At 39.0% G+C, this 16,715-nt stretch overlaps 1 protein-coding gene across 10 annotated transcripts in view; it reads left to right on the top strand.

Moving 5' to 3' along the window:
* Window positions 1–16,715, top strand: part of E(bx) (nucleosome-remodeling factor subunit NURF301 E(bx)) — a 37,831-nt gene that overhangs the window by 3,360 nt on the left and 17,756 nt on the right. For all 10 annotated transcript variants that reach the window (XM_087348973.1, XM_087348966.1, XM_087348965.1 and 7 more), the window contains exons 2-19: window positions 2,169–2,329; window positions 4,502–4,623; window positions 4,811–5,019; window positions 5,764–6,002; window positions 7,025–7,175; window positions 7,581–7,700; window positions 7,865–8,071; window positions 8,448–8,630; window positions 9,317–9,687; window positions 9,915–10,059; window positions 10,734–11,081; window positions 11,378–11,562; window positions 11,816–12,365; window positions 13,197–13,693; window positions 14,208–14,398; window positions 14,887–15,265; window positions 15,529–15,675; window positions 16,312–16,474. In XM_087348973.1, the coding sequence (XP_087205099.1) occupies window positions 2,198–2,329; window positions 4,502–4,623; window positions 4,811–5,019; window positions 5,764–6,002; window positions 7,025–7,175; window positions 7,581–7,700; window positions 7,865–8,071; window positions 8,448–8,630; window positions 9,317–9,687; window positions 9,915–10,059; window positions 10,734–11,081; window positions 11,378–11,562; window positions 11,816–12,365; window positions 13,197–13,693; window positions 14,208–14,398; window positions 14,887–15,265; window positions 15,529–15,675; window positions 16,312–16,474 (4,339 nt within the window). In that variant the 5' untranslated portion in view covers window positions 2,169–2,197. The remainder of the gene's footprint in view (window positions 1–2,168; window positions 2,330–4,501; window positions 4,624–4,810; window positions 5,020–5,763; window positions 6,003–7,024; window positions 7,176–7,580; window positions 7,701–7,864; window positions 8,072–8,447; window positions 8,631–9,316; window positions 9,688–9,914; window positions 10,060–10,733; window positions 11,082–11,377; window positions 11,563–11,815; window positions 12,366–13,196; window positions 13,694–14,207; window positions 14,399–14,886; window positions 15,266–15,528; window positions 15,676–16,311; window positions 16,475–16,715) is intronic.

Genomic DNA, 16,715 nt, shown 5'->3' with positions numbered 1-16,715 from the left:
CATAAATAAACATGTTAGTGAAAATTGCGTCTTTGTTGTATAGGGGTGTTTATACCGTTAATGAAGGGACATGAACATTTCATGACATTCCTAGCATATGAACGCTTCTATAACAAAACATGCTTGTAATGAAGACTTTTATCCCAGCACAACACTGCGTCTCTGTACACGGGGCAAGCCATAGGTAGTTAGTCACAAGGGAAATGCTAAACCTTACTAGCATTTATGATTTTCAGTTGAACCATTGCAATTGACTTGATTTTACAGCAGCAGCTGTGATATCTACCAACATCAGATTTCTCATTGTCATTACAGAATTGGTGACCCTTGTTGACATTCACCTTCTGTGATTTTTGAAATTGCATAGGTTTCAGTTCATAAAGGCTTTACAGCATCTGTGTTATTTTTATGAACTTTCTGCTTCATTATGAGACTTGGCATTTTTCACAGCAGTGAAAATTTGGATTTTTATCTTGTGGGTTATGCTGCTGCTTATTGTAGGTAGTTACCTATGTTTCGGATGAACTTGTTCCTATGTGTTCATGGTAGACGTGAGTAAAGTTGAGTTGGGGCTAGGTTATGTGAGTCACAGCATTTGATGTGGAACTTCCTCAATGGAGCTGGTACAGCAGGCAATATGTTGACTACCGTCATTTGCATTGGCCATGTTTGCTGCAGTAGTGGTGGCTCTTGTTTGGGCTGGTCAACACCATCAGCAACCCATGACCCTAACAGGTGTTGCCGGTTGGAATGGGGAAGTTGCCCTTTCCAGTGTCTTCCATGAAAGTTCATTGCTTATTTAGGGCACTGCCTGTTTCTTTGTTCCCAGTGGCCACCCTTCATGTGCAACCTACCTTTATACCAGTTTATTTTACTTCTGCTCTGAAGATGGAGGTAATGAATTCCTCCAAAACCTGCACCTACAAGTAAACACAATAATAATCCACTAGGCAGCAATCAAAATTTCCCCAGAGATAAAAAATCATATAAGGTGATGAAAGTAAATGTACAGGCATTTGTTTTGAGTGCCTGCTGTTCGTAAAGTGTAATTAATATCCCCACACAAATAATAATGTACATATACATGCGCCACATGCCAAATAAATCTGCCATTGTAAAAATTGAACAGTCCTCACTACCCCATATTGCCAACTATTATTTATTAATTTATTTATAGTTTATTTAATGATGCATTCAGTATCTAGACTATATTGCATTAGATGAGAGGATGACAGCAAGTAATAGATTGATAAGAATGTGGAAGGAAGCGGTGGTAACCTAATCTAAGGTACAATCTCAGCCATTCCGAGTTTTTCCATCATTGTAGTTGCTTCAGTGTCCCTCTACTCGTAGTGATGGTGCTGTTAACGTTACCTAGCCGCTCATATGCCCGGACAGTCCTTACCCATATCACATGCTGACACAATTCTGCCGCTCTGAAGAAGTGCTTTCTCCTGTTCACTGCGTGCACTTCTTCACTGTTGTCAACTCACGTGGAGACTTAAGAGAAGTTAGTTGTGAATATAATGGATGTAAATTATGTTACCAGTATGAAATATAAAGACAGACTATGTAGCAGATGTTTTATATCCATTTAGATGCATTTTGATGCAAGGTTTCTGTACTACTACTGCCTCTGTGTCGTGTATTTATTCCTTTTTGTCAGTGATGTACTTCTTTGAGTATGTGACATGGTTATGGTATATCGTATCTTGTTCAAACAATTCATGTTTCTCTTGCGTCTGTAGATCCTTTCTGTGCAGCTCGTAGAGTGGGTAACTGGGACTATGGGAATCATTCTTCAGATGTAAATGTGTCAGAATTTGAAATTTTTATGGCATTGGTCATTACCCTGAAGATGGAGGTGATAAGTTCTTGTACTAAGTAGCACAGCATTGCAACTTAGGCAACCACAGTCCATATTTTAGAATTTACTGACACAGACATATTTAAATATAAATGTAGAAGGGGTCTAGCATGATGGTAAGTGCAGTAGTAAGCTGATGTTTTGAGTATAGATGGAGCTTTCATCATCGAACGTGCAAGGTTGTATTTTCCTTCTGTCACTCTGTACATACTGTTGCATACAGCATAATGTTATGAGTAGGATATGTTGGCATATCATGTAGATACAATGATATTTGTAATTTCTCGTTCTATTTCATTAGGAAACATTCACTATGATGATCATTGTCGGATGTGTCACCGTTTGGGTGATTTACTTTGTTGTGAGACCTGTCCAGCAGTGTTCCATCTGGAGTGTGTTGAGCCTCCGATGGAAGATGTACCTGAAGAAGACTGGCAGTGTGGCGTCTGTAAAGCTCACAAGGTAAAAGAAACGTAAATTTTTTGTGGCAGCAGGCATTATTAATGTGGCATAGCGGTTTGTTGTTCTGCAGTAAAAGTCACTTTTACTTCCAGCTAGTAGAGAATTATCATCTTATCTGTTTATTGTGTTAAGTTTGACTGAATGTAGTGTGTATAGAACGCGTGTGTTACGTTTGTGTCTGTAAGCGGACAATGTGATTGTGAACTATTACTTTAGTAGTTATGGAAGTTGTCTGTGTTGTGTGTTGTAAGGCGTATTATATTGCGACTGTTTTTTAAATGAGTTGACTTGCTCTGCTTCCTGAACATCAGGTTCCATGGAATGCATCTGTGTGTACAGCCTCTTCTTATCCGCTGTTCGTTACTTTCTTCAGGTTTAGGAGGTCTCAGGTTTGAATCTTTGCTCAGAGACTCAGTATAATGACTGAGGATTTTTTTTTTGTATTTTCTTTTATTCTTTCCAAAAAGTCCCTTCAGAATTTTCCTTCTGTATAAACTATGGAATTTATATAGTGTAATTTGCGAGTTGTAATCTGATTGAAAATGGGATAGGTTACTGTAAACAGGATGAAAATTCAACAGAAATTTATGGAAAAGAAGTTTCTTTCCTGTTCCCCTGCACAATATGGGTGTGGCTTGTGGTAATGTATATAGATAAACACTTTCAGATAACAGGTCAGCCATTTTATGCTGAAATCTTCAAGATATTGAGGCAGCGAGGTGTGATTGCCATAAATTAACAGATTCCTTTATTGGAGAAGCCACAGTTTCTCATGTCAGCTGCGTGAACCTTGAAATTGGCTTGTCAGAGACATTTTCTCCATACCATATAGCTCTCACTTTTGCTTAGGTAAATTGGTTTGTTGTAAGTGATCATTAATTGCAGGTAATCCAAAAGTCAGTCTGTCGGCTCTGAAAACGAGAGCTGTCTTATTGGTTTTATGGCTTGTATACAGACTTTTTACCATGTGGATCTGGACTAGAAGTGAAAAATGTTCCAGGTTTAATATGAAGATGATAAATAATTTTAAGAAAGTGTCAGATTTTGTATATTTGGCAGTGGCACACATTAAGATGTCAATATTACATGTAGGACATCAGAACCCTGATGATGGGGACATAGACGGTCCCTGAAATGTCAGTTTTATTGTTTAATCATTTGACGTGGCTGATCGCCCGAGAAGATTTTATGGAAGGGGTCTTTTAATTTTTAGTATTCACAGTATGGCTTTGGGAACAGTTTAGTTTCCAAGTAATGTTGTTATGTCTTATGAAGCCCGAAAAAGCTGTTGAAATCTTTATGAGCTCTTATTTACAACAGTGACAATAATATGTTATATTTTCAATTTCTGTTTTCTCGTGCTCGGCTGTAATGTAGTTACATTTCTTCTGTAAGTTGGTAGTAAAATCAGTTACATGACGACAACTATTTGATGTTGTGCAGCTTTCTGTACCTTCAGTCTAGGAAAGCTTTAAGTATCCCTCATAATTAATAAATGAGACATAATGGAATGGAAGTTGAGAAGATGGTGAGTTCGAAGAAAGCCTTCCAGTACCTCTTCATTCACGAATCCCACACAATATGTGGTGCGTGTTTTAACGTTTGTTATAGTTTTCTTTGTTTTGGGAGTTTCTAAGTTAGGATTATGTCACTGTGGTTTTACTTATGATTCAATCTTGCGCTGTTTCCTCCTTGGAGCTGCTGATGATGCAGTTTTTGCTGTGAGGCATTTCTGCCTTTCATACTGTTTAAGATGACCGTCTTCTGGGATGTTGCGTCTTGTAATCTAGTAGAATTAGGCAACTTGTGCCAGCCTACTCGGTGTAACATCCGAGAAGGCAGTCATTCTCACACTCACAATTGTGAAAACCTGAAATCTCACCTGTGATGCATTTAACTTTCTCTGTGATGAAATGCTTCAGTAGCGTGTTCAGTGGTTCTGTAATACATGCCAACTTCTTTACATGTTACGTCATTGTGCATTTACATCATGGAGGTTCAAGTTTGAACTGTCTGCAGGCTGACAATCTTGGTGTGATCATTTATAGTTTTTTGTAGTTGCTTAAAAAAATTGCTTAAATAGTGCCTCATCCGCAAGTCGGTTATTGTATTAAAGCAGTGTTGTCATATGTATTTCTGTGTGATGATTGACGTTTTTGTTTGTGTGAACAGGTTTCTGGAGTCGTGGATTGTATTCCAGATGTTGAGAAATCTGGGTTGCTATGCCGGCAAGAGCATTTGGGATTTGACAGGCATGGTCGCAAATACTGGTTCCTGGCCAGGAGGATATTTGTGTATGTACATGGCATATATATTTGTAATGTTTCTCTCTCGAATTTTTGTGGTTCAGTTTATTCATATTGTTTCTTCAAGCAGTGATGTTGGAAAACGTCAAGTTTATAAAAGAGTAACCTGATGAATTTCCTTCATTTCTTCTTCTATCTTCTTTCAAAGGAAGTTTATAGTTTTGTATTTTTACAGTGAGAGTGAGGATGGTGAAGTCTGGTACTATAGCACTTCAGTGCAACTTGAGGAACTGTTGGAGGCGATTGATAAGGAAAGCATGGAGGTGGCTCTTGCACGAGAGATTAGCGATTTCAAGGAGGAAATTGCACGACAAATGGAAATAACAGAAAAACTTACCAACACGAACAAAGGGAACAAGAAATCCTATCTTGACGCAGAGAATTGTGAGTCTTATTTCTGACGCTAATATCCATGTAGGAAGTCAATTTGTGAGATTATTCTTATCGTCAACAAATCCTTTTTTCCATGTAGTTTGTTTCAGATGAAAGAAGAATAAAGCTTGTAGCTGTGGTGGCCTGACGTGCATTGTGCGCTAGTTTTTAATGAGCTTTGGCTTTGTATTTTAATTATGTAGCAGGGGCAGCTGGTTTTTGTTCCAGCCAGATTAAGGGAAATCTGTACCTGAATTGATCTCTTTAAGTATTTCCCTACTTGTATGTTACTGGTGACTGAGAGATGATGTATGAATTTTACATTGCATTTGTCAAATTAAATACTCCATGAGAAACTACTGCTTGGTACTTTTAGTTTGAAACACAAGAATTTTTAACTTTGTAGGAAAATTCCAAGAGATATTGAAGATTTGTGGAACATGTATATTCTGTGGTAATTGATTTCATTCATGCCACATTTAAGAAAGTAAAAAAGAATGTTGTCGGTGTTGGTCTTCTTGGTAATAATGTAGTGTGGACATGTAGGTAAATATCAGCATCTTCTAGGAACATACTGCCTCCATCTTCAGAAGACCAATATCGACATGTTCGCTGCTGTGAGGACCTAAGATATCGGAAGAGAATGTTGTTTTCTAGGAGTCAAAGTTTCTTTCATTGGATTTTGTTATTATTGTTAATGTCGTGAAAGTTTTTCAGTGGTTGACATGTTTATGATGTAGTTGGGCATTGTTACAGCTGCTCTCGTGAAGATTCAGAAGGAGAGGCAGGAACGTCAAGCAAGGGAAGAGGAGGAACATCGAGAGAGGAAGCGACAGGAGGCAGAGGACTTGGTGCGCAAGATGCACGAGGATGTTTGTGATGAACCTCCTCCGTTAGGCACCAGCTTCAATATCTCAGATGGACGGATTGAATCACATCTGCATCTACCAAAGGATATGGGCCAAGCTGCTACCTACATGACGCCTGTTACCGTCGTAAGAAATTATATATAGCGCCGTTTATACCCTCGATCGTTTCTGGCTTGTGTTGATGAGTGCTTGGTTTAAATGTCTACCAGGTCTTCTTTGTTATTCCTTAGTCTATCCAGGCGAATGCTGGGATAATGTGCCACCAGGTATAAAGGATTGAAGCAGAAGCTTAATTTTTAATTATTATGTTTCACAGAGCTGACTTCTTTCACTGGGCGTTACTGAATTGCATTTTGTTTCCAGGTTTGTCACATAAGTTGGAAGGTTAATTGACAATTTGGGATGAGCGCAGGTTAACGTTCATGTTACGTACTTCTGGACAGTGGTGGCGTAAAATGAAGGCGTGCTTCCATTTCCTTTGTTCTGCATTTTTGTTTTTACTAGATTATACAAAAGACTAATTGGGATAGACACAAACTGTTTGATTGAGTGGAAACAAATTCTGTGAAAGTAACACAGAATTATTAGATGTGTCACAGATTACATTGATCCAGAAGTAGCCATAGAAGCTTTTTAGTACATGCCTTGTCAGAGTACAAAATTCATTCATTAAAATTGCTGGAAAACCTTTCAAAATGTGCAGAAATCAAAGTATTCAGAAAACCAGCTACTCTGTTTGTTTATGTCGGCTCCGCTTGTTTAAGAGACGTCTGATGTGTACATGTTCTTTGTCTGTTGTCATTACCTTGAATATTCTGGTGCTGTGGTTGAGCCTCCAGTAGGCGTAGGCTTTTCCTTCCAAGCTAATGTTAAGGTTTTACTGCCTCAACTCTGTCGCCAGAGCCTAATCTGCCCGAATTTTACGTCATACTTGTAAGTGAGGTTTGTATTTGGACAGAAGAAGCTGTAACAGACGTATTCTAATCCTTAAATCTCTGAATGACCTTTAAAGAGAGTCTTTGATGATCAGGAAGGAATGGGTCGACAACTGGCCTAACTCTTTGAATGCTGGATGCTGATCATGGAAACGTCAAATCTCATATTGTACAATCTTGTTTCAAAGCTGAGATACGTGCTTTTGTCTATAGGAATCTACAGAGACACTTAACAGCGTGACGACCACGATGACATCAACGACTACTACAACAACGGAGAAAAATAAAGTTGCAAGCACTGATGACGCTGAGCAAGTGACAGAAGTTATTACGACTACAACTACCACCACTACAACAACTTCAGGTAGATGCGGATTGTGCCTTTATTTTCTTGTTTCAGTGTAGCGTGTAAACATATGTGTGTATATTATTTTAACAAATTGCAAATGTGGCATTAGCAGTTACAATAATCCAAGAATTACTAATTTTGAAACATATTCCTATGGATATGAGTCAGTACACAAGTTTTAAAATCTGTCATAGGTGTCGTTTTTACAAGAAAATTGTTGAAATGTATTTTTATTTATTTGTGGATATTGGATTGTCACCCGGTTTTTAACAAAGTTAAAAGTAGAAGAACCTCTCCCTGAAATCTAGTAAGTATAATAAAATTGCCACTTCTGTGTTTTAGTATCTGTTTTGCTTACACTCGCAGTCTGTTATCCATTATATGGACGAGCATATTGCCAACGTCAAATTTTCATTTCAGCTGTCAGAATGTCATCTTCATTCGCCTCTTCCGAAGGTGATGAAGATGAAATGGACATTGATTCTGATAAAGAAGAGGAAGAAGAAGAAGAGGAGGGTACCACAAAAATTGGAAAAGACGGTACGGGACTAAGGAAATGTCGTGAACCAACTGTAGATATACAGACAATGTTATGCAGGTTTTTTGGGGATTACGTTTGGGAAGAAGTGACTTAATCTTGGTTATAAACAAACAGTTTGCTCTTTGGTCTCCGTTATCCATGTCGTTATTCATCATGTTTGCAGGAAAGAAGCATACTATAGTTACACGCTCCAAGACAGGTTCGCTGCAGCCACGAACATTTAACATGGACGATCTGAAACGTCGTAGCACAGTCTTGTCAAAGACTGAACTGGATAAGCTGCAGGGAGATAAGAAGGACAAAGAAGGAGACAGAGATAGTGCTGACGGCACTCGTATCACGAGACTCAAAGCCCAGCAGATCGCTACAGGTATTGTCGTTGGGCCTTGTGTTGAGAGAGAATTTAGTATTTTGCTTATTCTTTCTTGTAGAGAGAAGGTTGTCCTTCTTTGGCACAGACCTTGAATTGCTAACAATATTTACAGAGGTTTTTGTTTTTATCTGAACAGTGACTTCAACCATCTTTGGCTTGCGTAGAAACCCTCGGTTATAATTTCTTTCAGAATTTCTAGAGCTTTCAGCTGGCACATTTTCACATAATCATTCTGCCACATCTCATCTAAATGTGAATAATGACAGTATGTTGCATTACGATTCTTTGGTTTGTCCCCGTGATACTGGAGGTGAGGAGAATCACTGTATCATCAACTGGCATGTGATTAATAGCCGAGGCTTCTTTTCCTCAGGTACATACATGTTCAAGCTGGGGATGGAAAATGGATTCAAGAGCTACACGAATCAGTACAGTTCAAATATTGGAGCGCTGAACAAATCACAACGAAATGAAGAAAGAGACAAGAAACGCCACTTATCGCACAAATTTTCACTTACTCAAGCGTCAGAGTTTAAATGGGTAGGATCTTTATATGGTAAGCAATTTTTCTTGTTGGGCTGTTTTATTGGATTATGATGAAGCGTAATGAAATGCCATTGAAACATAATTTTTCAGACCGAGAAATGAATGTGAAAATGGTGGGAAACATACATATGGCCTCGCCCCTACAGATTTAATAAAAGATATTTGCGTGACGCAGAATGTCATAGTAGTAAAAGCTGTGATGCTGTGTAGGTGGTTATCATTGTTCTGGAGGCATGGGTTTACCCTGAATATGGAGGCAGTCCATTTCTTCAAATGCTGGTAACCACCTACAAGACCATACAGCATCACTACTGGAAAACCATAATAGACTTGGGAAGTTTAAGATCTGAGGTTCTCATGACCTTGCATCTTAAATTTTAAAAGCAAGGTTGAGTGTTAAAACTGGGCGAGTATTAGCTTTTCAATAATAACCGTGTTTCACGGAGTTAGATCGAGTAAGAAACTTTTTTCAAGTAATAAATTATTTGATTTGTAATTACATTGATTTAAAATGAATAAGGAAACTTATGAATAGTTATTAAAATAAGCAGATATTTTTGATAATGCATTAGGGAAGGTTCAGAGTAAGAACCGTGTTAGTTAAAGTTATTTGACGCCGTAGCATCATGTATTTAACACATTGATTTATTCATTACATTTTCCAGACAGTGTTTCATGTATAAATCCTTTTGGCAGGTACACGAGCTCTGCTGGTTAGTACGTTACGTCAAACCATTCTTCAGTTGGAGAGCAGCATCCAGTCTTCGTTCATGCATCCCAACTGGCCACTGCTTAGGAAGCCGTGGATTACCGCTGTCAGTGCCTGCATCAACCCTCGTGATTTCGCGCGCGCTCTGATCGTCCTTCAGGCTTGTATCAAGCCTGTCGTGTTTGCGTCGGTCTGGCATGAAGCATTGGGTCATGTCAGGATGCAGCGACTGACTTCTGCTGAGCGGGAGGAAAGGAAGAGATTAGATAAGAAGGACAAGAAAGACAAAGAAGAGGAAGAAGAGAGAAATAGATTAACGTACAACTTTGTCAAGTACACTCTCGGACTTAAACACCAGGTATGTTAATGTTTTTTGCCTTAATCCTTTGCGTGTGCCGTCATCTTTGCAAAACAACAGTTGGTATTATAGTTTTGTGTAAATCTTAAGCTATTAGATTTTGGGGATTATATTAAATTATAAAATATAACATTAAATGTTGCATTTTTATTGTCTTTCACGATGATGACACATTTCTCCTCTCATAAGTAATGTGTTTGCTTATGTTTTAACTCCTCTCTTTGAAGGTTTGGAAACAAAAAGGTGAAGAGTATCGTGTACATGGACAGTGGGGGTGGCTTTGGCTGTCCACTTCACGCAAATTCAAGATTCAGGATTGCCATAAGATGGGGCTGCGGGCAGGCCCACAAAAAATCATGGTTCAAGTGAAAGGTACGGTGTAGTATTGTCTCTCTTTGTATCTTTTCCAGAATGTGCAGAAATGTTTTGATGTAACGAGATACCTAGTGTGAAATGTAATTTAAGAGTGGAAGTGGCTGTGACCTTCATATTGCCAGCTGTATGAAATAGATCAGTATTACTCCGAACAGAATGAAACTCAGAGTAATGGCAAAATGTTTGATTCTGTAGCTTGGAAATATGATGATTGTCGTTTGTGCGAATTAAACTGGAAAAAAAACTGTATTTTCATGATGCAAAGTCCTCGTAATGTAACTGCATAAGCAAATTTATCCATAAAGGTCCTAGGTTTAAAATGATTTAACAGAATGATAATGTTTGTGTATTGCCCTGGTATATATTCAAACAACGTTGCCCAGTTTAAGGAATGTTTATGTTCACTGTCTCCTGTTACCTCTATCAATTTTGCAACTTGACTGTGAATGTCATTCGAAAGATAAAAATACACATATTCCAATTTCCCTCTGACAAGTTTGGCAGCTAGTCTCTTTGCCGGACATCTTAAGAACGTTTGTTACGATTTTGTGAAATTGGGGAAGGTACTCCACTTGTCCAGGTTCTCACACGTCATCACATGCTCTTTTGTGTTTCGTTTTTGGAGAATGTAACTCGTGCAGTTTAAAATTGCGGGCATTTTTTATTTGCAGATGGTAATGAGATGAAGATTTTGGCAGTTGATCCTAACACTTACAAATTTCTAATTAAGAAGTGTGCTGAAGATGGGGTTGTTGCAGAAGATAAAGTAAAATTAGAAGTTAACAGTGATTTGCATGATGAATCTATTACTGAGGAGCTCAGTAAAGAAAAAGTTAAGGATGAGGTTCTTGAAGGCTTAGAGAAAGCAGAAGTGAAGGACGAGGAAGGAGCTGAAGAGGAAAAGCATAAAGTAGGAGCAGGACCTGACTCCGAACGTAGCCCTGACGGAGTCATGTCAGCAGCAGATATGGGGAAAGCTAAGATTAAACAAGCATCTACTACTAAAGGAGACAGGGAAAGTGAGTACATAGTTCAATATTTTTAATGTGATTCTCTCCCTTCCCTTTGCAATCTTCAGATATATTAAAATGCTCAGGTGAAGGCCACAAGTTTCTTTTTTATGTAGGTAATGCAATGTGTTGACAGATTATCCCTTTTTCATTGCCATGTCATTTTGACCTTGAGAGGTCCATCGGAACATTCGGTTGTCACATATTTGGATCCTTGGTGCTTTTGACTTGCCAGTGTAACCTTCCTTGATTATGACATCTAAATCTGTCGATTGATTCACTGAATTGCATTTTTCTTTTACCAGGGTCTCTGAAACATTTGAAAGTGTTTCCTCCGATTTCAAAGTTCGAGGAGATTGATATAACAAAGGCCTTGACATCACGCGGGCGATTGCACTATCCAAAGATAGCAAAGAAATCTCGTTTGGACGAGTTTCTGACCCGCAGGACACATCTGAAGATTCTAGAAGAAAGGAAATTTGCCCAGAACGTATGTAGCATTAATATTTTGTGTTATGTAAAATATTTTTATACGAGATTTCTCTACACACACGTTAAGAAATTGATGGTGCAAATTACTTTTTTTCACTGTAGTGAAGATTTTGTTGTAAGCTGTACCTGTTCTGTTAAGGTTACACTGTATTTTTACTGTGTATGATACATTATGCAGAGACTGGGATGCCTTTGCGGTATTATACTTTGCCCGTGTCATAAGTTATTCATATATTTTTTTTCTTAATCAGGCAAACAAACTCGTCAGCAAGAACTTGTCTGAGGGTGTAAATGGAAAGACTGCTGTTGATGGTGATTGTGAAGTAGACATGGAGAATGAAGACAGTGATGACGCAGAAAGCGAAGGGGCATCTTCTGCAGAGCAGTTACTACCTTCTTTGTTCCTTGGGAAGTTGTGTGTTCCAAACACTGGCAGTAGTGCTGTAGTGGGGCCAAATAAAGATGTCCTCAATTCCATTTCTCGTCGCGTCACAGCTATACGCCAGCAGTACGCCAAACTCACGCGTCTGGGTCGCAGCCTTTCGTGTTATTCTCAGAATTGTAACATGACTCCTGCCCAGCCTGGGTCCGCTGTAACTTTCACATCGTCATGTTATTCCCCACTCTGCCTCCAAAAAGCGCGTGTACGTCGAGAACTTCTTATACTTCTCAGGAAAGTGAATAGTCATTCAAGCAACAATAACCTTCTGACGGCGGCCATTCCTGCTGTGAAGACTGTTGCGACAACACCGCTGTCTCAGAAAGCACAAAACAAGGATGCTGCATTCTCTGCAGCAGAAGGTATGATAAAACCAGCATTAAACATTCTTCACATTGTGTAAAGTGTAGCATTTGCAGCGACTGAAGGTGATGAGAGACTCTCGGGTTAAAGCCGCCTCAGGTGGCTGAATGGCGAATAAACCATATCATCGGCGAGAGTAGAGTAAGAGACCGAAGACCTAGATATTTGTTTGACATCAGAGCAACCAGAATTCCTAATTGAAAGTTAATTTCCTGCCTGAAAGAAAACATTACAAAGATCAGTTGGTTGATAACTTCAAATTAACAAAATTCTCTTATGTAAGGTGGTCATTTAATTTGTCCAGTCTGAATAAAAAGAGAAATGGCTGGACAATTTTTTGTAACCTCTCTAATATTAAATTGTAGATAAATCTGTTCAGTTCTTCTGAAGCTATTTCGTGCGTACAGATGGATGAACAAAGATACATTTAATGGGCACTCTGCAGGGATGCAAACATTCCAAAAAAATGGAAAATGTAGATTCGTATTTATGCTCGTTGTTTAGCGAGATAAACAGAAAGTTTAAGTAAAATAAAGTTAATTATATATTGCTGTTAGTATCTTTTCCATTGAAAGTTCTACAAACTTTCATGAAGATCTGTTGACCAAGACTCCTGTCGGGTGGGATGACAGGGTGCCCATTATCTTTGGTGTAGAAGGTACAGAGAACTTACTTTATTGTGTAGGATCCAAGAAAGTATGTTTTTGTGTATTTGTATCTTGACTGGTTGTGTTTAAAGATGATACAAATATTTGACAGTGTTTGTATTGTTGCTTAGTTTGTTTGCTTTTTCGTGTTTGTTATGGTTAGAGTGAATAATTTGTGTACAGGTGGAGTTGACGGTATGGAGGCCATTAGGCAAGACTTGGAATCTGCTGTTGCAGCTGCAACTGTGTGTGAAGATGAAGCAAAGGTTGCAATTCCTATCGCAGAAAAAGCATCTCGTAAAGAAGAACATCCAAGTCCGGTCGAAGATGCCGGCAGCATCGAGAAAGCGGAGACCATAAAATCTGAAGGAATGGATTTTGATAATGTGGAGCATACAGAAAAGCCAAGTGACGTTCTTACAACTCAACCTGATGAAGTGAAAAGAACAAAAGATGAATTTAGTACTGATGATACTTCATCAGGTCCTCCGACTTGTGGTGAAGTAGAAGTCACGACCACATTACCAGCTGCACTGAATGAGGTGGAAGTCTCGACCTTGGCTCCTGACACGTGTGCAGAAGTTGAAGTGTCGACCTCCACGCCAGAAGATATTTTGGTGAAATCAGAAGTGAAAGAGGAACCTGTGAAGATTAAAGATGAGGGCAGTACGGTGACAGATGTAAGTAGTATTGTATAATGATGGAAAGTAGGCTCTCGGAAATTATGATCACCAGCAGTGGCCATAAAAACATTAGCTGGCCGAGGATAAGAATACGTGAAGCTGTCCCTCCACTTCCTGATAGGTTAGGTTAGCATGGTGCGTAGTTGAGCCCCAGGGACAATTGTCACTGATATTCTCTAAATTGGTCGCAGATCAACGCATACCTTTAGATTTAATCGCTTTATAATTGTAAATTGTTCTTTTAATATGAGACAAAGTCTTCACATTATTCATAATGTGCACATGGTATGTTGCGTGGTCTAGTAAATTATACCCACTGATAATAATGCTGCAGTCCAGATGGTAGAGCGGTAAGGCTTCAGATTTTGGCCCCAGGTTCATTTACTGTCGGATTCATTGCACATTTTTGTTAAGTCTTCGTGTCCATAACTTCTTACTAAGTTTTAGTTTAATTGCTGAACTGATTAATTATAAGGATTGACAACTTCATGATTGTTATATTTATTTCAAGGTTGATGCAACCGCAGTAATGGGTGAAGGTCATGTAACGACATTGAATGAAGTAGTAACTACAACTACCACGACCTCATCGCAGCACACATTGAAAATTGTAGATGGCGCAGTCCAGAGTGTCAAGGTCACGGAGTCCAAAGCTACGTTACTCAATACTCATAAGAGTGTGGTGGCATCGCATTCATCTAGGTATGAATTACCTGCAGGATGTTAACAAATCTGTCGGCTCTCTTGATAGTTGAACCCAGAAACTGTTTAAATAAGGTCCCCATGTCTTTTCATATGTAATTTTAGAAGCTTTTGGGATGTTTAAATATGTGGGACACAGTTTGTGAGAAACTAATAGCCTAGTGATTCAGCTGGTCAATAAATTCTGGACCACTTTTTTTTTGAACCCAAAAGTGTTCACAGGACCCTGCCACTACACAGCATCCATAGTGAAATGAATCCAGTACACATCCTCTCTTGCTATTTCTGTGTAAGATCCATTTTAATATTATTTACCCATTCACACACAGGTCTTCCAAGTGGTCTCTTCCCTTCAGGTTTTTCTGATTAAAATGTTTTATGCATTTCTCATCATTCCCAAATTATCAACTTACTTAGTTTTGAATCCTTGGTTATTCACTTTTATTTTAATTTGTATTCTAATTATTTGTATCACCTGTTCAATTCAGTGGCAAGCTGCTGAACTCAATTTTGACATCAAAAAGCAAGACGTCCAATGAAGTAGCAACAACGGTGATAAAGATGGAGAACGGTAGTTCAGTGAAAACAGTGACTAGTCGGAACAGTTCGACAGAAACTGGGCAGACATCCGAGAATCAGCGCGTGTATTCCGCGACGTGCACAAAGGGTCGTGTGTACCTGAAGAAAGTAGCAGTTTCTATAGCAGATCGACGCAAGAAGCGAACTCCCGTCAAGTATCCTTTGTGCTCCACATTTCAGACTAGAAGTAGGCGTCGAAACATGCTCATCTTGCCGCAGCACGAGTTAAAACGACTTTCACGCCTGGGTGGTCGTATGGCCGTTAACGGTTATCATCACCTCGCAAAGGTACGGTAGCGCGTCTCATATGTCATTTATGTTTGAAAGTTGTAAATGGAAGACTAGGCTTTGGAGAAGCACTGTCTGATGATAGCTTTACTGGCGTCGATGGTTTCGTCAGCGAGTTGCTTTTCTGTGAATACGATCTTCCCCAAGTGGGTTCTGCTTCTTCAACATGGACAACATATTTTTTGTCTGAGTTTGCTTAGACGGGGATGCAGCAACCATTTAGAGGATCAGATTGTAACATAAATATATATTTGTTTTCACAGGCTAATCAGCAAGTGTGGCCGTATCCGTGTTCAAGACCGCTGTTCAAGACATGCTGGTTGTACAGAACAGTTAACATTCGCTCACTAGCAGCTGCTGCACTACAGTTGCGTATAATGTGGGCGTGTCTACGCTGGGATGACATGCAGGTTAGGACTTTGAAAATTTGTTTAAATTAAAGTTTCTGTTGGTATTTTTGCAGCTTGTAATTGTTGTATGAAATTAATGATTTTGATTTTCGGGTTTGAATATGGCTAGTGAAGTGATGGCGAAATGGTTTTACCCAAAACTGGATTCAGACGTGCAGTAGACGCAATATGTTTGGAAGCACTCGTGATGTCACAGCCATGGTTGTGTGCTAATGACCTGATCAAAAATGTTCACCACTTATGTTGAGCTCAGTATGACCATTCCAGAATTGAGTAAAAATTTTGACTGCATGGCATCGTAATTTTTGTGTGAGAGTGCACTGAAACATCCACCAGTCACGTTAATTATCACATGGTGAACTAAATGTGTTTGTTCTATGGGAGAAACAAGAAATTCAACCAATATGCATTCTTAGAATATACTTTACAATCATTCACAATGTTTTGCAGTGGTTATGTTGCTTCAAGGTGGGGCGTGGGAATGTAAATATCACATAATACAACAAACGTAGAAACACCGAGTATAATTCATATTTTTTTTATTTCCGTCAGGCCGAGTGGGCCTCAGGCGTGTTTAGAAGCGTAAATGTTGTAATGCTAACAGAGCAGTAGTATGTATTTTTAATCATGTGTTAGGTGAAGCCACCGTCAAATGACGGCAAACATCAAGTGACGACGGACACGGAAATCATGACTCTGGAGATCCTGAAGCATCGTCATGTGGGCCAATTTTTGGATAGAACGCAGTACATGAGAAGGAAAGTTGTCATACCGTTGGAGCTGCCGAAAACAGTTCGTGGTGAGCGATTGTTAAAATTGATACCAGCGTTCTGTGTTATTCCTGTGCTTTGGGAGAAAAGTATATTTGCGACATGTAATAGCTATTTTCCCTTATTTACGTTGATCTTATAGGGGTAGGGGATTTCAACCCTTGGCTTTTGACCAGATTTTAATTCTGTCAGTTTAATGGTTTAGCCGCATGCATGAACTACCAATGAAAGGTTAATTAAGCACCGTGCCATGGATATTAATGAGGGAAT

This window comes from Zootermopsis nevadensis, unplaced genomic scaffold, assembly GCF_977971745.1.
Source record: "Zootermopsis nevadensis isolate Lab colony 2312 unplaced genomic scaffold, Znev_1.0 Znev_ptg000015l, whole genome shotgun sequence".
Classification (NCBI taxonomy): Eukaryota; Metazoa; Arthropoda; class Insecta; order Blattodea; family Termopsidae; genus Zootermopsis; species Zootermopsis nevadensis.
Note: the sequence above shows the minus strand (reverse complement) of the source record. Positions and strands in the feature narration are given on the sequence as shown.